This window comes from Octodon degus, unplaced genomic scaffold, assembly GCF_000260255.1.
Source record: "Octodon degus isolate 3935 unplaced genomic scaffold, OctDeg1.0 scaffold00074, whole genome shotgun sequence".
Taxonomy (NCBI): Eukaryota; Metazoa; Chordata; class Mammalia; order Rodentia; family Octodontidae; genus Octodon; species Octodon degus.
Window position 1 is genome coordinate 1522408 of NW_004524650.1, and position 23587 is coordinate 1545994.

A 23587-nucleotide genomic window follows, 5' to 3' on the forward strand; every position below is an offset into this window, starting at 1 on the left:
TACAATGCATATTTCTAAGAAATTCTCTCTAATATTCTTTATAAAAATAAATAACTCGGGCCTTTGCTGGATAGCTCAGTTGAAGTGCTGCTTGGGCAATTGCAGTCAGGTGCACAGTATGACAGTTCGATTCCTAGCTCCAGAAGTTGCACCAAACCAGCCCTTAAGGCAGCCTGAAGCAGAAAAAAAAAAAAAAAAAAAAAAAAAAAACCTCCTTCTCAAGTTTTAAAGGGCCAACCAAATAGCTCAGCATATTAAAGCACCTATAAGCGCAGGGGATGGGGGTTTGATCCCCAGGCCTGCAGAGCCAGCACTGCCCCCAGGGCCCACTGAGATGGCAATTAAGACTGGGCATGGTGGAGCACGCCTATAATCTCAGCTCTTGGGAGGCTGTAAACAGGCAGATCACCACAAGTATGATCTAGTAGTGAGACCCTGAACACCCTTTAGGCCCTTACCTAAAATATAAATAAATAAATAACTCTGGCTTCACCCTGGCTATGCACCATGATGTGGGTTTCAATTAACACTGTAGGAACATGTGTTCATCTCCAGGCCCCGCCCCCTCAAGGGGTGGAGCTCAGTGGTCAAGCACACATGCTTAGCATGTGGGGAAGATGTTGCCCACACCCTTTGTAGCTGAGAAATCCAAAGCAACATGCTCATACTGCAAGGCAGTAAGTGATCCCTGTGCCATGCAGTGCCATGGTTTAAATCCAACACAACTCTGCAAGTAAAAGCCAGTATGGCAAACATCCAATTACAGCTGCCAGCCACGAAAGCCTCTTGTCCACAGAGTAGACGACATTTGCTTGTCTGTTGCTTTTGAATCAAGTTTTCTTTATTTTTTCTTGAAGTTTATATAAACTGACCACATTTTTTTCCCTCCCTACCCTGAATGAGAAGACGCACAGAAGACGACACAGGGAAAATAATTCTTGGCACTTGATGATCCTTTCTTCTGGAAGGAGCAAGCTGTCAAAGCCTTCTGGGTTACAGCACCATTCATCTACCCCTGCAAAATTCCTAAACAGGTGTGCAGGTAGGAATCCAATATGCTATAGCGTGTCTACAGAGCAGGCACTTTTTTAGTACTTTTTTTTTTTTTAAACCTGGAACTCATCCACCAATTCTCTTCTTGCTTTCTGAAGAGCCCAGGTTTTTCACATCTCTACACTAGCAGGAACACTATGGCCAGTCTAAGTCATTGTCATATCCTCCACCTGAGTCATTACGTGGACTTTTCACAGTCCTGACTGAGACCTGTGAAGAAGTGTGCTGGCTTCCCTCTACCACAAACTAACACAGGAATACCTAAGAAGACAATGCCTCTTCTCTTAGTGTGAGCATGTACACATGCATGCGTGTGTGCCTTATGAACAGATGCAACAACAGACACACAGAGAAAAAAGGGCAAAGCCAATCATGATAGAAAATAAGGCACAGAGACACAACAGCTTTGAGGACGTGTCAGGGGAGATGGATGCAAACACCCAAAAAGGGGAAGCTCCCATCTCCTATTGCAATAAACAGCTCCTGAGGCCAATACTATCATTCTCTGAGCACACTAGGATCATTACAAAATTGATCATTGCAGCTGAGAAAACTGCAGCAGCATGCTCCACCCACAAGGCAGTAAGTGACCCCTCTCTGCCAGGCAATGCCATGGTCTAAATCCAACACAACTCTCATTTGAATATGACAGTGAAACACTGGTGCAGAAATAGTGAGTCATACAGACAAACGACCAGTCTGAATAAATTTGGTATCTGTTTGCATCTACTGAATGTGGCTATATGCAAATCCCCATTATAATGATCTTATGAAAATGCATTTTTGCTCACATAAAGATACTGTGAAATAGCTATGGCATTCTGCTAGATCCAAACTTCAGAGTCTTCGCACATATTGCTAAATGTCAACTACATTCATATTCATTTATAGTTGAATGCTGCTTTGAATGGAAAACTATAAACCATCCATTCAAAAATAAAAATAAAAATAAAATGAAATGGATGTGCAGCATTATTTAGCACCATAGATGAACTTTATTTATTTTACAGTTTAAGTAGTAAAGTGAATAAGCACTTTCAAGCAAAAGCTCTGGCTGAAAACTTCCAGCCAAACTGCAAAACCTACAAGCTCCTCCGAATGTCTGAGCTTTCCTAATAACCCCAGTTGTCATTGTATTTGTACTGCCAGGGAAATTCTCTATCCCAGAACAGTACCTGTTTCATTGAATATCTTCGTTAAAGTACATAATGTCACTCACATTTTCTCTTCAATAGTCTATTTGTTAATGCTGTATCAAACTTTTTAACAAATGCCTCATAAACAGTAGCTGTTTAAACCATTGAGCAATGCACAGTTCTGTTTAGTCCAATTAGCTACCAGTATCCAAAAGTGCAGAAATTTCATTTACTATGACTCACCAGATACTCCTGATTCTTCCATTGTCATTAACTTGTCAATGGTGGATTACAACAAGGCTCAAGTTCAGGCTTTCTTTCTTTTTTCTTCCTTTAATGATCGCAAGTAAGCTCACAGATTTAAATACCATCCACTTTCTAATGGCTTCAAAAGATACATCTGCAGCAGGGGCCCTGTCCTAAGCCTTTAGTTTTTATATCTAATCCCCCACTTAACACCTCCACTTGATATTTACATGAACTTTATGTGTCCAAATCTGATCTATTTCATGTTCTGCATTAGACTTGTTTTTTCGAATGTCTTCCCCACATCAAATAACTTCAACTGTTGCCTTCTAGTTACTCAGTCCCAAACCTCAGAATCATCCTTGATTCACCTTACCCTCTCATAAACCACAGCCACCAAAAGCAAATAGGTTTTTCTACAAAATGCACTCAAAATCTGACCACCACTTCACATCATCTCCACCCTGATCTCACTAGAACTTTCAAGAGCTACTCTCTAGCTCCTGCCTTCCCTGGCCTGTGCACATACCATATATACTTGGGCCTGTGTTGTGTCTGCCCCATCACACAATTCCTTGAGAACTTAGGAGGGATCCTATTGCTCCTTCCTGACCAGGAACAAAACCTACATGATCCAGCTCCCCTCTGCTTCTCTGCCTTCATTTCCCCGTCTTCTACTTGCTTGGGACTGAGGCTTATGGCAGGTACTCAATAACATCTACTCAACAGGTTTTCCTGAATCCCTCTATGTTAAATGTCTTTTTTTTTTTTTTTTCATGACAGGAAGTGATACATCTCCACAAATATCTTCTTCCTTCCTTTCTTATTCTGTATCTCAATTCAGAAAGTTACCCTCTGCCTACCTTACAGGTCAGATATGTCAGAGTCAGTAGTACTGCCTCTCATTCTATGGGGACATGGACTTGACCTTCTACCTTCCACTCTCACTCTGCTCTTCAATTTTCTGCCACCTATTTGGTTGTGCTCTCACTGCACCCTTACTGCCCAAAGGAGAAAGCTGACACTTCTCCACTGGACAAGTCAGGCTCACTGATCACAGCTCTTGCTTGAACCCCATGTCTTCATCTTCCCTCTTCTCTGTTCCCAATATACTAATCTACTTCTCTCAGGTTAGCATGCTTTTTTTGAGTTTCTACAGCTTTTAATATCATTTATTCTACCTACCATATTCTCTCCTCTTCCATTAATAATCTTAATCTATCACAAATATTACTCCTGTGAATGCTTATGATAATCTAAGCAATTGACTTCCATGATAATATTTAAGCTTTAAGCAAAAAAGATAGCAATACTTTTCCTAACAATCTCAGGAAATTTGTCCTGGGTCATAGAGTTGCAAAGTAGATAAACTACAATCTGACCCTAGTGCTGCCTAATTTCAAAGCCAAAGAACAAAACTCTAAACTGACTTCAAATGCTTATTTTGACTGTAGTTAGCAAGCATGGGTTGTTTGGAAACCATTAACGGTATCTTTATGAGATAAGAACCACAAACCCCAGGCTAAGCAGTGGCCACTTCACATAACTATTCAGGCAAAACAAGTAGTCCACTACCAAATATCATTTTAATTTGTAGAAAAATGCATTAGTTTTATAGATATATTTGTGTGATGAGTAAAATAATCAAGTTATCAATGTTCATTTGTAGCATACAGTTACAAACAAGATAAAAAGAACCGAGCTTTGTGTGTGCATGCCACAAAAACCACATACAGGTCACTTGGATGGGATCATCATATACTACAAACAGGTACAAAAATATCCATATACACACCTGTATATGAGAGAAGTCCAAAAGACAAAGGGAGACAGAGGGGCTGGAAGGGGGATAAGGGAAGAATTAAGATGTGTCGTGTGCAAGCACCAAGTTACCATGGTGAACGTAATCATTTTGTTAACAGGTACCAATAAAACACACACACACACACACACACACACACACACACACACACAAGCTATCTGATTTATTCAACATGCCTTCTGGAATGTGTCAGATCTCACTGCCTTTCCACCTGATAATTATTCCTCCGCTAATCTTTGCCCCTCTTGGTAGAGGCTCCTTTCACTATCCTTTTCATTGAGTGGCTTCCCTGGCTTTGCACACAGCACCCCACCCACGAGTGACTCTGAGGGAACCCCTGAAGGGGCCCCCACCCCAAGTTTCCACACAAGTGGCCTGGGGGTTGTTTTCAGAATGACCCCGTCTGAGTTGCCATGGTAAACAACCAGGCAGATTGCTATAGTCATTTTTCTGCCAGGGTCGCCATAGTGACTGCGAAGGACTGCTTCTTAGAAGGACCTCACATGGGCGGGTTTCCATGGTGACCCCATCCTGCGGATTTCTAAGCAACCTCCCTTAGGTTGTTCTGTAGCCAAATTCATTTTTACAGTCATTTTGGACAGTTGTTTTTTTTTTTTTTAAAGACACCATCATAACTCATAGTTTACGAGGCCTGCAAACAACTTAATCATTCAAAAATGTAAATGGTGATATTCGCAAATCATTAAGACAGTCCAGATATATTTTAGGAAGGACCTGCTTTGATAAGAAAAAATAACTGCAGTAATTACAGTGTGTTTCACTAGAATTAAAATTCCAATTTTAAATAATTAAAAGTATCTCATAAAATAAAAAATAATTGAAATTTTCAAATTTCTTCAGTCATATAACAGCTGTTCAAATATAAATATAATGGACATGACACACAAATGAAGTTATATACTGAATCATCAATATTTTATAATGAGATATCAAGGATATTTTTGCAAAGCAAAAGAAATTTGTTTGCAAGCCAAATTAATAATATATAATACACACAAATACAATATATATTTATATATTTGACATATATAAGTGGGAAATCCTAGCTGTATTTGCCCCTATGCCATTTTTTCTGTGCTTTGTAGCTGTAACAACCCCACCTAATTTTTCTTTCATTTTAAAATGTTATGTCCAAAAAAAAATTAAAAAAAAAATGTTATGTCCATGTACCAATAGTGAATGTAATCATTATATATTTCAAACATACACTAATAAGAATGAAAATTTTCAGGGCTGGCCTGATGGCTCAGCAGACTAAAGTGCCTGCTTAGGCAGAGTGCAGTGGTTGGGGTTCATTCCCAGCATGCTGTGCCAGTCCCACCCCGCCCCAGGGCGTGCTGAGAGGGCGATTGAGACTGGGCATGGTGGCACATGCCTATAATCCCAGTGTTTGGGAGACTAAAAACAGCAGAATCACTACAAGTCTGATCTACATAGTGAGGTGCTGTAGACCCTGTCCTAATTACAGAGAAAAAAAATGAAAATTTTCAATTTTACCTCCTTGAAGAAATACAAAATGAATATAGACCATTCTGAAGATATTTAAATATTTATTTATTTGTCTATTTTCACAGGCTTGTGCTATGTAGTTCAGACTGGGCTTGAACTTTGTGTAACCCAGGCTGTCCTCAAACTCACAGTGACCTTCCTGCCTCAGTCTCCCAGGTGCTGGGGCTACAGGTGTGCACCACCACATCCAGCTGAAGATGTTTGGTTCATTAGTCACACTGTTATTCTTCTGAAATACTATGCTTTTCTAAGTACTTAATCAAGATCAAAACTGTATCTATCCACTAATTTGAATCTTTAGTGTTACTTAATAAATAACAAATTATTTATTAAATAACAAACAGCACAATTAAAATTCTGTACATGAGCCTACTCTATTTTGCTCCTTCTAAGTGATGGGGAAAAAAACCACAAATACATAAATTTCCTCTTTGATGAGAAAAGGTTTAATCTCAGGTTCCCTCTCTTTTCATCCTGAGGTAAAAATAAATATGATTTTTTCCTTGAACACTAGCTCCTCCAGTTCCACATTTTCCACTATTTCTCTCCTCTAGATTCCTCTGTCCCACTCTGTTGGCAGCAGCCCACCACATCTTATTCACACTCCATTCAGGATAGTAGCATTTCAGTTTGGAAAGCTCATGAAATGTGACCATAATTTACAAACACTTGTTAGTGAAACATCCATTTTTGCCCAAAGTCAAGTCCTCAGAGGCCTCTGGCTCCAAGCCTCTGATCTGACCCATGGATCTGCATAGGCACCAGGTATGGCATTCTTTCCCTGAGTACATATCCAGTGACCCTGAGGACCCAGGCACTACTCTAGGGGCTGAGGACACCTCAGGGAACAAACTGCTACTTGATGTTCAGATTAGGGAGGACAGAGAAAGAGAAAAATTACAAAGAAAATTAGCTAGGAAATCATGTCATGAAATAATTGAAAGTAGGGAGGAAATTGAAACACAGAGGAGGAATGAAAATGTTAGCCCAGTAGCACAGACACAGTTTACTACAGACTAGGGAGGCTTCTTAGAGACACCCTACCTCACCTGAAGCAAATGTATCCAAATCGTACTCAATGCCCACCTAATGCTTTAAAAGAAAAGTGAAAGTATGCTTCCTTCAACCATAGAAGTTACTTAAAGCAAGAGCCAGCTTTCCCACTGCCAGGCTCACTCTACAAGACAATCTGCTGGCAAGGCTGTCTCCAGAAAGACTCATGGGGTGCTTAACGCTGCCTAAAAAGCTTAGTGACATTAATGAATGCTTAGAGACAATCATTTAACAAATACTATGCTGCTAATAAAAATTTCACACAACTGCTTCTAGATTATTCTTTTTAAAAAACTTAACTAACCAACCAAGCAAACAAATCTTAAAAACCTACCAGATCAGTATCTGCCTTTTTATAGGTCAAAGCTTCAACTTTGGAATCCAGTTCTGCTTGTATTTGGTCTCTTCTTTTCATAACATCCTTTATATTACACAAGGAGAAAACAATTAACAGTTTTATAAGAAAACTATACATTTCTGAGTATAAACAATCATCATGAATATATTCCCTACACAAAGTTGGTTTCCTTAATCTTAAAATCTCAATAATAAGTGAATACTCCACCTTTGAGAAGCAATGTTTATATACAACCACTCTGTATTTTCAGTAATTTTTTTCAATCTTTATCTTTCCCTCGTGATTCACTTTTCTTAGACTTTATGTACGTGAGGATTCTTTTTTTTTTAACCTGTAGTCACCTTTCAATAGTGTTCACAATGTTAATAATAAAACTCTAACAACACCAACAGCCTACACAGACTAAGATGGGAATAAAATGGACTCCAGGCAAGCAAACAGGTCAGTCGGTGAGACACCAGGTGCAGGACGTGGACAGAAGGACAGAAGGGCCTCAGACAGGCACAGACCCTCTGAGGAGTCTGCAAAGAGAAGAATCGACACACAACTCAGGTACACGGACATCATAAGACAGTGCTACAGCACTTGAATGAGACCTGAGAGACATAAGGATAGTATCTAGAGAACCACCAGTCTAGTTGTGTAGCCAGCAGAATCCTCCTTAAAATATTCAAGAGGTTGAAATTCCTTAGTTGCAAATAAATCAATAGAAAATTTAACTAATTATAACAATCCTCTTTAAATTTACCTCATTGTACAACATGTTATTAATGTCAAGAAACCACTGCCCCTCTCTAATCCAAATGACTCATCCTATAATTTAGTCTCACATATCTAAGGTCTGTTTCCGTTAAGTATTTGGCCTAGAGACAGTCTAAGTAAGGACTGCTGAGGCCAGCCAGATAGCTCAGCAAACTAAAGCGCCTGCTTAGGCAGAGTGCTGTAGCCAGGGTTCGATCCCTGGCGTGCCGTGCTGGCCCCATCCTGGGGGCGCACTGAGACTGCGATTGAGACTGGGCATGGTGGCATGCACCTGTAATCCCAGCACTTGGGAGGCTGAAAAATAGAAGAATCACTATGAGTCTGATCCGTGTACTGAGACCTTTTAGACCCTGTAGACAGCATCCCAAATACATTAAAAAAAAAAAAAAATCACAGAAATTTAATCATTTCTATCTAAGAATTATAACTCATTAGCTCAAACTCAATAAAACATTTCAGTATAAACAAACCAGAAATATGACATAAATACCACTGATTACCATAGAAATCTACAAAATTATTCAATTAATTGAACCTCACCCAGAAATTCTTTGTAGTTGCTGTATTTTTTACACATCTTTAATAATGCAAGATTTCACTTGTGTAAGTTCCATCTTGACATAAAATAAGGAAAAACACTCCCTAATCAGGGGAAAAGAATATACAATCAGACCTCTCTGAAGAGCCACAGGAGAGGAGATAAACAATGAAGTAAAATCAAGAGATGTGATCAATGAGATTAATTGAGAAAAGCATGAGCCTCCTCAACAGTGAAATTTAAGAAGTTTTGGGGAGCCAGCAAGGCTTGTTTATAGGAGGAGTCCCATAAAGTCACGTAACAGCAGAAGTCTGAAATACACATGTGCTATTTATTAACTCTGCCAAAAGAAGCCTGAACATGATAAGAAAAGGACTGGTAGAGTTTATGCTGAAACGCTACGATACTTGTCCTGACCAATACTGAGATAAAGCTAAAAATCTCTAGAAATCAAGGGCACATAATGCCAAAAATAAGACATGGCTCAAATTATAAATGGCAAGAAAGGATCTATCTAAATGTAAATTGACTTCTGTCTCCACCGTTCCCCCAAAACACTGGAGACCAGTCTGTTCTAAGTGTAAGTGGTAAAAGATAATACTATGGGCAAAGGATAATACAACATGAAAAAAACATTAGCTTTGCAGACTGCTAAACCCCAAATACCTGGAAATCTTTAACTTGAGCTAGGAAGGTAAGATGCAAAACTTTGAATAACAGGAATAAAAGCCTTTTCAAATAGTGAAAGAAAACCATTTTCCCTTGAAGGATTTCCTTTTGTAGCAACCAGAAGGCAAAACAAACACCAAGATCCTACTCAAGCACTTTCCACATAAAGATATTAAATCTATTGCTAAATCAAATGTACCTAGAAGTGTTCCGGAAAGCAACTCTCAGGAAAAGAAATTGCCAAAGCACTACAAATTTTTTGAAGTAAAACTTTCAAAAGGTTGGAAAAATTGTATTTCTTAAGTCAACCTTGACTGGAGATACTTCTATGCTAATCTCATTAATTGCTGATGATATGATGGAGTGCTCATGCCTTTTATCATTATGTTCTTCCATTCACTTTCTATGTACACAGTGACAAAATACTTATTATCTCTGTGCAAAACATTCTGTTAAGACAGGAAAGCAGAGGCACAAAGACAGAAATTAAAAATTAACATTATAATGATTAGACTCGAGACAGGCACTGCATACTCCTGTAATTGGATGTCCTTACCATTAACATCTCACTGTAAAGCACGTACTCATGCACAACAGGAAGCAAGGTCTCAGAGAGCCCACACATGCGCTTTTCAGTGGCCTTGCAACACTTGTCAATGCAGCTGGCGACACCTTTCAGAGTGTCAACCAGATCTTCTTCCGATGCAGACCACAGAACGTGAATTGGGCCATATTCTTTCATTTCTTCAAAATACTCTAAAACAAAAACGTTTGACTTCATGAGTTCACTGATTTACAAGTGTATTCAAAATCCCTAGAAAACAGCCTGAAAGGGTTTTCTTTCTCATGTCTGTGCTCTCGCGTGAGCACAGCAAGCAGACATTGTCTTTCATTAAACTCACCACCATCCCAGGTTGACCAAGTCGGTCTTTGAATAACTACTGCTCAAGTATAATCAATAATGTAATTCTTCCCCACTGTCAAAAATATCCTGGCTTAGAGAGCAAGTTATGTAATTATCTTATCTACTCAGAATTTCCCCTCACTGCATTAACTACTCTTGGCAGTCTCGCAGGCAACAGGGCCTACACAAATTTGTCTTTTCTCTCTTCTTCTGACTATATACTCTACTTAATGGTAACTCATATTGAGGTCTAAGCACAAAAACATGGGGATTATGCTAGACTCACACTTGCAAAGAGCCAGTCAATCACCAATTTCACTGAAAACTACCTACCTCCCTCCCTTCCCATGGCCATCACCATGCCTAGCTTGCACTATAGCGGCAAAGGACTCCCAGCTGTTCTCTTTCTTTCCATCCCTGTCAGAATAACATAAACACTGGCTTTTTTATATATAGAATCAACCCCTACTTGTCACTCCAGGTCCAACTTTGAAGATTGTCATCCAAGTATATTTTGACTCAAGCCAAAATAATTGTTTGTTCATGTATATCTCATGATTTCTTCTAAACATGCATACATATCCCTTTGGCTCACCCTGTGTAATTTCTACCACTCAGCAAACTATCTAATTCTTCATATCCCAGTTCAAATATGTCTCCTCTGGTATTGTTCTACAGGATTCTAAATTGCCTCTATCCTGTATGTGTCAGTCATATTTTATACTTCTACTAAAGCCTTATCCTACTCTATTACAATTGCTTGTATTACATCTACTCCTGAAACAGTTGCTGAGTTTTATTATTTTTGTATCTGAAAGTTTGGCAGTAATGTATTCAGTCACTATTTTTCTGCCAAAGACAATGAATGCATAAGCAAAGCTATTCAATGCATGATAAATTGTGCATTCAAAAATATGGATTTCATTTTTAAAGAATAGTAGTGTTGCATTTTTGCATTTACACTATCAACTTTATTTTTAAATTCACTTTATTGGTACATTTTTGATACACACAATAATCACAACCATATACGTATCATATCCTAACTCTTTTCTATCCCTATTCCCACCCTTCTTTTTCTCCTCTCCTACCCATGTGTCCCCTTCCTGTCTGGACACTTTCTTCATTCCACCATCTATGATCCATTTTGGTCATTATTTACTGTTTGAGTTTCTCACATAAACAAGGCCATACTTAAACATGTCTTGGTTACTTCTCTCTCATTACTGAAACAAAATACCTAACAGTCAAAGTTAAGGGGAAAAAGGTGTATTGGCTCAGTTTATGGTGGTTTCAGTCCACAATAAGCTGGCTCCAAGGCAGGGTGGCACAGCACAGGGACAACAGTTCAGCAGAACACAGCAAAAGCAGCAGGAGCAAGCCTATTCTGTAAGCCTATTCTGTATCCCTGACGTAGTCTCCATGCACCCTTCTTGCACAGGATGACAATGTTTACAAAATAAGAACCCTGGCTCCCTGCTGAGTCACTCAGATAAACTTCTAAACATCACAGGCAGGCACAATGTATCAACCATTACAATCCACCCCTTGTCAATCTGGCAACTGACACATTTTTTTAAAACCTGTTTCCAGATACAAACACATGCTTATTCTTTTTTTTTTTTTCTTTCATTTTATGTATTTAGTACAAGTCTCGCTACCCAACAGCTGGAATTACAGGTGTGTGCCACCACGCCCAGACTCACTACACCCAGACACAGTTACCAGCTCAGACTCAGCATGCCCCAGGGGCAGGGTTGGCAAGGTATACAGGACTGAGGACTAAACCCTGGTCCCTGCTCTTGCCAAAGCAGGCCCTTAGTCCACCGAGCTATCTCACCAGCCCCACATGCTTATTCTTATTCCACAACTTGAACATTGTAAACAGATTTAACAATTCTTAAAAAACGAGTATTAAGACTATCAAAATTATATTACATTAGAACGACGTAACATTCTAACCCAGGTCCCTCAAAGGCTCATGTACATTCCTTTTAGTCCATCAGCTAGAGTTGCCAAAGTACTAACAGTTTTAGCACTGCTGAAAAGTTCAAGTACCAACTCTCCTCTGAGATGTATGGCAAACTCTTTGCTGCAAACCCCTGTACAGATGAAAACAAAGTTAAATGCTTCCAATATTCAGTGGCTCACGATAAACATTTTCACTACAAAAGTAACAAACAGAAGCATACAAAGGATTGCGAGCAAAGCAATTCCAAAATCCAGCAGGGCAAACACTAAATCCTATAGTTCCGTATCCAGCATCTGAAGCAACCTGTGGCAAACTGTGTTTCAAGCAGCTTCAGGGACTCCACCCTGCAGCACTTCTGCTGGATGCAGCTCTAACTGCTTCTCTCTCAGGCCAGCCTTGCTCCCTCTTTGCAGTTTTCCTTAAGACAATCCACGGTAACTTCTGGGGTCTCCACTGTACCTTTGGCTTCCCAGTCACAGCTTCACATGCTCGCCTCATGTGGGTACTTTGCCTGGCCTCCCAGGCCCTCTGAAGTCACAGTGGCAGCCTTCTTAACCCCACAACTCTTGCACTCTGCATGTAACTAGATGTGAATGAAGCCAAGGTCTGCTGCTAGTTGAAGCAGCTTCCAGGCTTTCTTCTCTCTTGGTTGTAGAGGTCCAGAGCCTGTATTGTTGTACACTCTAAACCTGATTCTAAGGTATGAACTCTATGCTGCTCCATTCCAGAACCTGGAACAGACGCTATTTTCGAACCTGGAATGGCCACTGCCGCCACGTAGAACATGGTGCTCTGCAGCTTAGCTCCCAAAGCATTTCACTTTTACAGTTTTGAGGCTGCAAAGGGTGGAGACGCATTGCTTCTCATGAGGCCCTCAGGCCATCTTCTATCAGTGACATATTGGTTGGTTAGCATGGTTGTATTTAATTTCTATGTTTTGTGTATTTGGTTTTTATGGAGTATTTTTGCCATGGATTTTCAATTTCACATTATTGATCTTATATAGATATAGCTGGGATGATTTCAACTCCTTTGCATTTACTTAAGCATGTTCTATGAGCAGGTATGTGGTCTTCTTTTGGAGAAAGTCCCATATATTGCTAAGAAGAATATGTATTCTGTTGTGAGATGGAATGCTATTTTTTCTTTGTTGACTTTTTTTTGTGTGGGTTTTTTTGTTTTGTTTTATTTTTGTTTTTTAATGTGTTTGGTTGTAACAGGGTCTCATTACACAGCTCTGACTCATGGTGAGCCTCTTGCTTTCAGACTCTCCAGAGACGGGATTACAGGCATGGGCCACTATGCCCGGACTGGCTGGCTCTGCCCACTCTGGGGGCAGGGATGGTACAGCATGTGGTGCCGGGGATCAAATTGCAGTCCGTGCACTTGCCTAAGCCTGCCTAAGTAGGTGCTTCAGTCTGCTGAGCTATCTCACCGGCCTGTTGACATTTTTTTGTATAGCTGATTGTTCTATTTGCGATGGTAGTCTATGGAGATCCCCCACTTCAACTGTATTAGTGCTTATCTAATTTATCATATCCATTAATGTTTGTTTTATGTGATTGGGTGTGCTGGTATCTGGCGCATGTGTATTTATGATTATTATCTCTACCTCTTGGATTGCTCCCTTAATAAGTATGTAGTAACCTTTTTTTTAATCTCTTCTAAACAGTCTTGGCTTGAAATCTACTTTGTCTGCAAATAGAACAGCTACTCCTTTTTTCTGGGTTCCTGTCCCATGGAGTATTGTTTTCCATCCTTTAACTTTTAATGTGTAATTTCTGTTTGTGTTAATGTGCTTCTTATAAGCAGCATATTCTTGGATCTTATTTTGTGACTCATTCTGCCTCTCTATATCATTTGATTGGTGAATGGAGATCATTCACATTTATGGTTATAACTGATATATACCGACTTACCCTTGTCATCATATTCTCCTGTCGTTGGGCTTTTCTTTCCCCTCTGTTTAGTTGCTTGCTTTGCCTGGTGGATTCCACATTCTATTCATTCTACTGGGATTCATGTAATTATTGTCTTTTTCTATAATATCCTTCAGAACTGTTTGGACATACCACTAACTTTAATGACATAAAACTTTTTATATGGAAAATTCATACTTTGCATTTTTATCTAAAATCTACATATGTTTAATGAAATTCTTCATATTTACCCACCTCGCCACTTATTAGAATTCTCAAAACTGTATGATATTGCTCTAAGCTAAAGTATGAAACTGAAAACATTAAATGTAAAAGCAATGGAAATATCAGTTGTCACCTAATAAAGGTATAAGGCTTAATGATGTCTAAAATTTTTTGTAACTCCACTTTGTCATGCCAATATTTTTTCTTAAACAGTGAGAAAATTAATATTCCCATAAAAGAAAGTTTTCTATATTTTTTCTTAATTCATGTGCGTGTCAGCATGTGTAATTAAATGTGTTTCCACATACTGATCTTCCCTAAAATTATACAGCCCTCAATTCACTTACAAGTAAACCTTTAACAAGCCACATGGCCAACTGCCTGCTAATATATCTATTACCCAACTAGACTGTAAGCTGACCCATGGAGAAACCTTTATTTTTTTTCTTTAACTCTCCAGCTCAGAGAAGTAATACAAGCTGTGGCCAGCACAATTCTGTGAAAGGAACTAGAAAAATGTGAAATGAAATAAATTTTTTTTAAAAATTAAGAGTTCAACAAAAAATCAAAAGAGAAACCAGGAGTTGTGATGATCAAATTCTTTCTAATACAAATATAAGTGACACTGCCTATACAGGTTACATTCCCAAAACTGTAGAAGAGAACATTCCATCACTTGGAGTAAAATCTGACAAGCAGACTTCACATTGCAAAGACTAAGAACCCCTCAAGTTTGGGCTAGCAGCATTCACTTCTTCGAAATAAGAGCTCAAACTTTTTAATTTTATGAAAAATTTATCTCTTTGAATATTGTCTAAACACAAGAGCCTATCAAAGATTTTAAAGCTATCTCTGCACCACGGATGTAAGTATATTGATCTCCTACAAAGGTCTTCAGTGGTCAAAGGCTTCTCTTCATTGCTATTCAACCAAACTATGCATTCAAAATCTGTTCAACATAATTGGAAGCATGAAACTTGTTAGAAGAATTAATTTCTTAAGGTTAAGAAAAACAGTAAATGGTAAATGTGAGAGTAAAACAATGAGGGTGAATCCAAATTATTGAACTGCATTCAGTCACCACAATGATCTTATCAAATGTCAGTGCACAAAAAATAAGGAAAAGAAAGGGCAAAGTACATTCTCATACAATTTTTCCCAAATCTCCTGTAATAATTAATCACTTCTTGATAAAGCAAGGTTTCCTGCCACTATCCCAAATCTTCCCCTGGTTATTCTCATGGACTTTGTAATTAATGATAGACACAATTAACAAGCCATGACCATGCCTCTTATTAACCTGTGGGCATTTCCTCATCTCTAATATTAATATATTAGGAAATATGCTGGCTGATTCCACCATCTATTTTTAATGTAAGTAAATGCAATTAGAAAATTAGAATGAGGGTGCCAAGGAGATGGCTCAGTGGAATAAGCGTTTCTCTGGCAAGCGCAAGGGTCTGAGTTCAATCCCTGGTTCCACCAAAAAAAAAAAAAAAAAAAGGGAAGAAAATTAGAATGAAAAATCTGAAAGGACTTAGAGAAGAATCATCAAGGAATACTCTTATTAATTCTTTTTTTCACAAGAAGCAGAAAGTGACAGGGCTAGGGAGATAGTTCAGCAGTCTAAGCACCTGCCTGGCAAATGCAAGGACCCGGGTATGATCCCCAGTACCACATGCAATGCTGGCAATGGAAACCAGATGTGGTGGTGCATGCCTGTAATCCCAGCGCTGGGGAGGCTGAGACACGAGGATTGCTATGAGTGGGAGGTACATAGCAAGACTTCATACCAAATAAATAAATAGATAGATAGATAGATAGATAGATATTTTTAAAAAACAGACAGTAACAAAAGTACCACCAAAATAAATGACTAGAAAATACAGAAAGCATATTTTCTGGAACACCTACTTCTTTGACACTAAGATACAGTCCATGTTAACAAGATGATAAGCCTTCATACAATGATGTCCAAAATCTTAAATTCAGGAGGCAGAAGTGGTGGCACATGCTTGCAATTACAGCACTTGAAGCTGAGGCAGGAGGCTTGCTATGAGCTGGAGGCTGGCCAGGGTTACACATCAAGACCTTTTTCAAACAAAATCTTAAGCTCAAAACTTACTCTACTACCTTTACCTATAAATGGGGGCTGGAACTGATACTGATTAGCAGAAGCAAAGGGGCAGACTGGTGATGACTACCTTCAAAATTATTTATGAATCGTAAGTTTTCACTTCACAGTTGGAGACAAATTATGCCCGGAAGGTAAAACGCTAACATATATAGCAATATTAGATTAGTGAATGCAAAGATTCAAAAGAAACGGCTTTGACATCACATATCAGCAAGTTTACGTACCCCTTTCTTCTTTGTAAATCCGCTGAGATATTTTATCTATTAAGTTAATCTTCTGGCTAAACATTTCAATAAAGTTATTCATCTCCATGAAATCCTCTGGGCGGTTTTTGACCCCTCTCAGGGAGGATGCCACGGCTCTGACTGTTTGCCCAATCCTGCTCAGCAACCCGGGCCCTGTCTTCTTGTGAGAAGAGAGCTCCTGGGAAGAAAAAACGACATATCAGTGGTGAGTCAAGTAACAACACTCCAGGACTCAAGAGAAAAGGAAACCTAACTAGGAGAGTACGATGAAGACAATAAAACTCATATACACTTTCCTCAAGGTTAGTCAGAAGCAGATGAATCTCATTATGGTACAAGTCCTCCTTTAAGTCTCAACCTAAAGAAAATATTCCTTTTCAAAGGACTGATGTAAAACAAGTGGGTAGTCTTTCCTTAAAGCATAAATTTCTGGAAGAACACAATTTACAGAGGAAACAGCCCTCAAGACGATGTGAGAGACAAAGACAGGATGATATGAGAGACCATTTGTTTCTAACGGGAATTGAAGGCAAAGTGACTGAGAGACTTGTCAGGGCCTACACTGCTTCCTGGAAAGAATGAGGAACATCATTAGTTCCTCGGCTATAATAACAGCTGACATGCAATGAGCATGTAATTCACTTTGGTACCATGCTGAATTTTTACATACATATCTCACAGTAAACCTGTGAGGTAAGCCCCACTATTACTCTTATTTCACAGACGAAACACAGCAAGGTTATGAAACTTGTTAGAAGATCTACAAGCAGTTAGGTAAGTGGTAGAGCAGGATCACAATCCTGGCAACAGGACCGCAGCAGCCTCATGGCCAATCATGAACCTGCTCTGCCCCCTTAGCATCCTTAGAATAGTGTGCAAATACTAGCTGACCACAGCTCTCCAACTGAAGTGGGTAAAATATGACACCACCTCCAGCGGCTGGCTGGCTGCAGAGAAATACTTTAATTATGTAGCTAGTTATCTCGGACTTCACCCAGGAAGGACAGCACCAGGCTTGCAAAGTAGAAGAAATGTCATAAAAAGATGCACTAGATAAAAAAGTATTGCTTCAAAAATAAGATATGTTTTTAAACAACAAAGGAGAGGACAAGGGAACAACTTGGTGATGGTTGTATTTGTGAGGAATAGGGTTGGGACTGAGAAAGGAGATTAAGACATGGCAAAACTGGTTGGGAGAGTAGGCATGATCTATTAATTACAAAATCCCAGGGCACGTGTTCAGAACAGTTCCAAAATCTCTGCATGTGAAATTCTCGTGGGAATGCTGACAGGCTTTCCACAGGCTGGCTTTGACCTGCTGTCAGTCCTAGGACTTGGTGGTACTAAAAGAAGGGCCACACTGAGGTCTCTGCTGCTGTGTTCTCTCCTGTACCCCAATTTCTCCTGTAAAGTGCTTTTACTATTTTTAATGTGACCCAAATTTATCTGCAGAGCCTGTTTATTTTTCTACCTTTAATAAATGCAAAAATTTGCTACCACTTATGCTTGTCTTGGACAATTCTTTGCTTAGGACAAGAATGAACCTAGAGAGCCAGCCAAATAGCTCGGCAGATTAAAGTGCCTGCAAGCAGGTGAGAGGCCAGGGGGTTGATCCCCAGGCCTGCCATGCCAGCCCCGCTCCTGGGCACCCTGTGATGGCAATTGAGACTGGGTGTGGTGGTGCAGGCCTGTAATCTCAGCTCTTGGAAGACTGTAAACAGGCAGATCACTATGAGTCTGATCTAGTAGTATTGAACACCCTGTAGACCCTTCCCTAACAAAATAAAAAAAAAAAAGAAAGAAAGAAAAGAAAAAAACCATAGGGAGTGTTTCTAACAACTCTGAAGGTTCTAGAGGTAGGTCATAACAAATCTGTTTCACATAAGTTACCAGAGCTGCCACAAAGCAGGACTATCTGTCACAATCAAGATGAAGTATTGTTTAGCTTCTGATGCTTTGACAGTAACAGAGACATAAAACTCAACATTGGTCAGTAATTGCTTAATATTGATCTTTTGTCTTATACGTTATCTTCCTGATTGGCTTATAGTTTCATAGAAGAAAACATACATAGGGCAGGTGAGATAGCTCAGCAAACTAAGCACCTGCTTAGGCAAGTGCAATGGCGGGGGTTTGATCCCTGGCACCACATGCCATGCTGGCCCCGCCTCTGGGCACACTGAGCCAGTGACCAAGTTCAGGCATGGTGGTACCTGCCTATAGTCACAGCACTGAGGAGGCTAAAAACAGGAGAATTACTATGAGTCCAAGTTGCGTAGTAAGATCCTGAAAGAAAAAAAAAAAAAAAAAAAAAAATACAAATAGAAGTAAAATAAAGGGGCTACTCTATTAAAAATTAGGAAACCTACCACATAGATAATTACAGAAAAAGACATGAGACTGTTTTTATCTCTCTCTGTCTCTGTCTCTGTCTCTGTCTCTATCTCTGTCTCCATCCATCCATTTAATGACTATTATCCTAGCTTGAAAAATCCTCATCCAGGGACCTGGGAGATAGCTCAGTAGAATAAGCGCTTCCCTAGCAAGCACAAGGGCCTGAGTTCAATCCCAGGTTCCACCAAAAAAAGAAAGAAAGAAAGAAAGAAAGAAAGAAAGAAAGAAAGAACGAACCTCATCCATCATTATTCCAAATAGTGTCATTAAATAATTTACACATGTGTAGTATTGCCTATACAATGAACACTCTGACATTTAAAAAAAAAAAAAAAAAATCAACCAAAAAATAAGAGCAGGTGTCTGTGAGGAAGACCTAAGACCTTGGTAATGTTTCCAGGGAGATGTGACATAGGATTATTGCTGAAGGATACAGCTCCAATGCTTTTGAAAACCTCCATCTCAATTCAAGGACACTACTGCCTGATTTGTAAAAGTAAACAAGAGGAAGCAATCTACAAAACATAAATGCTACAGGATTATATGAGTATAAATCAAAATTATTTACCCAAGCTTGTGCAGTAAGAAAAACCTTGAAGTCTTCATTAAATGTTAAAGTTGGATGATCCGCAATTCTATTCAAAAATTTATGTAATGCCTTCCTGCGGGTCTCGATGAAGTCATCGTTGAAACGCTCCACCATTCCTTTCACTATAAACTTTTCTGGTAATGGCTAAGACCAAAAACACAAAGGCAAAAACAAACACTATCTGAGTATAACATGGCTGAAGTTTACAAGGAATTCTACACTTTTTCTATTGGCAAAACTAGCTGAACATCAAGTTAATTCTTGTAATAATAACTTTTAAAACTTCTCAATGTTAGAGCCTAAAACCTCAGTCCACATTATAGTAAAATTGTTATAATAGTTTTATTAAACAATCCACATACTTAAAATTGTAAAGCTTAGAAATAAATGTGTCAGGGGCCGGGGAGATGGCTCAGTGGAATAAGCACTTCCCTGGCAAGCTCAAGGGTCTGAGTTCAATCCCCGGTTCTGCCATAAATAAATAAATAAATAAATAAAATAAAATAAAAGTGTCTAAGATAAATGTTTCTAAGATAAATGGGTTACAGTGGATTTAAAGGAGTGGATGGAGAGGACTTATGTTAGATTTTAGGCATTTCAAAAGACTCACAAAACAAAGAAAGAATAAATAAAATGATGCAAAGATTTGCAGACTTACTGGAATAATCAGAGTGGGGTGTGCTTCTTCAAGTTTTCCCTTCAACCAAAGGAAATCTTGATAACGTCTCCTAACTTCAAATTCACTGGAATCAAATTCCCCACGAGATGTCTGCAGAAAGTAGGAGAAAATAACAGTGCGAGCAATAAAAGAAGGAGACATTTGCCTAATGTTATTTTAGACATTCTGAAGTAATGAGTCTCTAAGAAAAATTAACAAATTTTAATTATTCAGTGTTTGTCAGAATGTATTTTTTTTAGGCATCTATTCATGTAGCAGATGAAATAAAGCAAACTTTCTGGTATTTCCAGAAAGAAAGCAAACATTATGCTTAAATTTAAAGTCCAAACTGAAAAATCTGTCTTACAACACCCATCTGTCTTCCACAAGATTTTAACTACTATTATCTTTGGCATGATTTTCTCACTTAAGAAAAAAGTGTGTTCTGAATTAGGTTTCAAATATATTTCTTTTCATGAGATTATTAGAATTCAGAATTTGAGGAAAGTCCTATTTTTACAATTTGGAAAATAATCTGGATGTGACTGAGAAAAATATTTTCTTGGAATTTTCTCAAATGAATTGCTTTGCTAAAATTTCCTTTTAGTATATAAAAATTCTAACATTTTTCAGAGTGATTTTACCACTGTATTTTCCAAAATGTAATTAATGAATATTTGATATGAAAAGAAACTCATTCTGTCATTTCTCAAGGAGTTTTCAATTACATGACCAAATTCCTGAAAATTAAGTGAATACATTAAGATATCTGTTCTTAGCCAACCAAAAATCTATGCCATCACATATGACAAGAACAGAATTATGACACCAACTTCACAGGTTCAGTCCAAGACCAAAAACAAATATATGGCTTCCATAATGCATACTTACCTGTCATGAGAAAACAGATTATTTTTCCTATTCCTTAACTGAGTTTTTACATATTAAAACCTACATGCAGTACATTTACATTGATATTTTCCTGAATGACTAAAGATGGAAAAAATACTGCAAATATAACATATGCTCACCAATAATATCACACACACACACACACACACACACACACACACACACAGATAAACCAATTGTAAATTACCCAGTTCAAGGCCTAAGATACAATCTTGTCACAAAAATAGTTTATGCAACCTGTTTCTAAAGCCTTTTCCTTAAAATGAGTGCTTCAAATATACAATATAGCTTAGTAAAATATTCCTTTTGTAGTATGAAAAAGTGGAGGTAAATGAGATGCAGAAGTTTAAGCAACTAAATGTTTGTGAAAAACTACAAAAAAAACTATTTACAAAAGAGTATAAGAAATGGAAACGGTAAAAATAGGAAAACTGAATCCAGTGGAAACACAGTTTAACAATATATACATACTAACGGGTATGTGTGCATATATATGCAAATACACACATGTATGTATACATACATATGCATACAAAACATAGTAAGTGTCACTCATTAAGAAATACTTACAGAGCACCTCTCGGTGCCAGGCACATATGTACAGGTTCAATACCAATTTCCAAGAAAATAAATTGGCATAACTGACGATAAATGCTTTCAAAAATGGGCAATTAAAGTAAGATTGAGCAGTATATATCCTCAAGTATTTCCAACTCTTTAGAAAACATAAGACATTCTGGTATAAATTTCAGAGAGAATATATAAAATCAAGTCAATTAATTGGTTGATTCTGTTCTCATCATTCTTTCACTGACTTACAAGAATTCTCTAACATACTGCAAAAGAAGAAAACAGAGGGGAAGTGTGAGTACCAAGAAAAATACACTGTCTCTGTGAGGCTTTAGTCAATAAAGGGCCTGTGACAAGAAAAATAGCCCATGGCGCCGGCAAGATAGCTCAGCAGTCTAAAAGCGCCTGCTTAGGTAAGCTTAGGCAGTGCACAGGGAGCAGGGTTCCCCAGCACTACACGCTGCATCAGCCCTGCCCCAGGGCGGGCTGAGCCAGTCAAAAAAAGAAAAAAGATGGAAAAAGAAAAATAGACAAAATCAACTGGGTTTTGATCAGGAGTAATTTCTGTATAGCAGAGAATCATTATCTCTCTCAAAGTAGCCAAATTTGATCATTAGATGACAGATAACAGCTTCCAAATTACAGAAGTAACTGAGTCTGAGGCTATCTTCTCAACTTAGAAAGAGTATGTGTCCTACAAAATTCATGTGAAGTACAATGATGCTCCTAGGGCTGGCCACATAGTTCAGTGGATTAAAGCACCTGCTTAGGCAGACACAGGGGTTGGGGGTTCAATCCCTGGCCTGCTGGTCTGGCCTGGCCCCTGGGGCACACTGAGATGGTGACTGAGACTGGGCGTGGTGGCATGCACACATAATCCCAGCACGTGATAGGTTGAAAAACAGGAAGGATCCTTACAAATCCAATCTGTGTACTGAGACCCAGTCAACCCTGTACTAAATACATTTTAATAAAAGAAGAAATAATGCTTCTAATCTGGAATACAGTTTTACATGGAAGCAACATAGTAAATGATGGATGGTTAGCTGTTTACCTATGACTAAAACCACAGACACTTGAAATGTGATTTCAATACACCCCATGGAACCTATGAACCACCATTCAATAAACACTGACCTCTAGCCAACTGAAAACAATTATTCTATAATTCTAAAGACTTAGAAAACTGTTTTGGAGGAAAAATGAATCCTAATCATCCATCAAGAATATGACTGAACTCAACCCTAGCTAGGCATTTATAGGTTTGCCTGATGCGGATGTGGGAGAGAAGCCCAGTGTTAAATCCCTTAGTTCTTAACTTCTGCACTAGTATGGAAAAAGATTCTCTAGATCCTCAAAATAGAAAATGGGTACTCCTTCTTTAAAGCAGTCAGTCACTTTAGATATCTAACTGGGAGAATAAGATGTAATTTTCCATAAGGAGAACACATGCCATGAAATTGGGTGTCCGGGTGCTCAACAGTGGTGAGCACTATTTACGATCCAATCATTCTTAAGAATTCGTAAGCAGGAGACTGTTGGTGTGTGTGTGTGGGGGGGGAGTATGTATATTTGCATTCTTCTTTATAAGCTTCAGTGCTCATGAATATAAATATTTATAAAACTAAATTTTCTCAAGTAAGGCAATTCTAAATATCCACAGATGAGCTACTCACACTATCTTGTGTTTTTCTTTCATAACTCTTACAGCTATAACTAAATAACTGCATAACTTTTAACACTGTCATCCCACCCAACACATTGACTGATAGATCCATGAAGGAAGAAGGGTTCTCTCTTGGGTTTGTCCTCATGAACAGTGTCATCTTAATACACAAGCCAGTGCTCGGAACCAATAGGCATGCACTGATACTTTACAGAATAAATTATTAAAT

General features: G+C 38.6%; 1 protein-coding gene across 3 annotated transcripts in view; it reads right to left on the minus strand.

Annotated features, from left to right (window-relative positions):
* The window catches only part of Snx7 (sorting nexin 7), a 110911-nt gene that overhangs the window by 55041 nt on the left and 32283 nt on the right, over positions 1 to 23587 (minus strand). For all 3 annotated transcript variants that reach the window (XM_004635688.2, XM_023720302.1, XM_004635689.1), the window contains exons 3-7: positions 20211 to 20321; positions 19532 to 19696; positions 16549 to 16747; positions 9724 to 9923; positions 7175 to 7261 (exon numbers count right to left, since the gene is read on the minus strand). In XM_004635688.2, coding sequence (XP_004635745.1) covers positions 7175 to 7261; positions 9724 to 9923; positions 16549 to 16747; positions 19532 to 19696; positions 20211 to 20321 — 762 coding nt within the window. The remainder of the gene's footprint in view (positions 1 to 7174; positions 7262 to 9723; positions 9924 to 16548; positions 16748 to 19531; positions 19697 to 20210; positions 20322 to 23587) is intronic.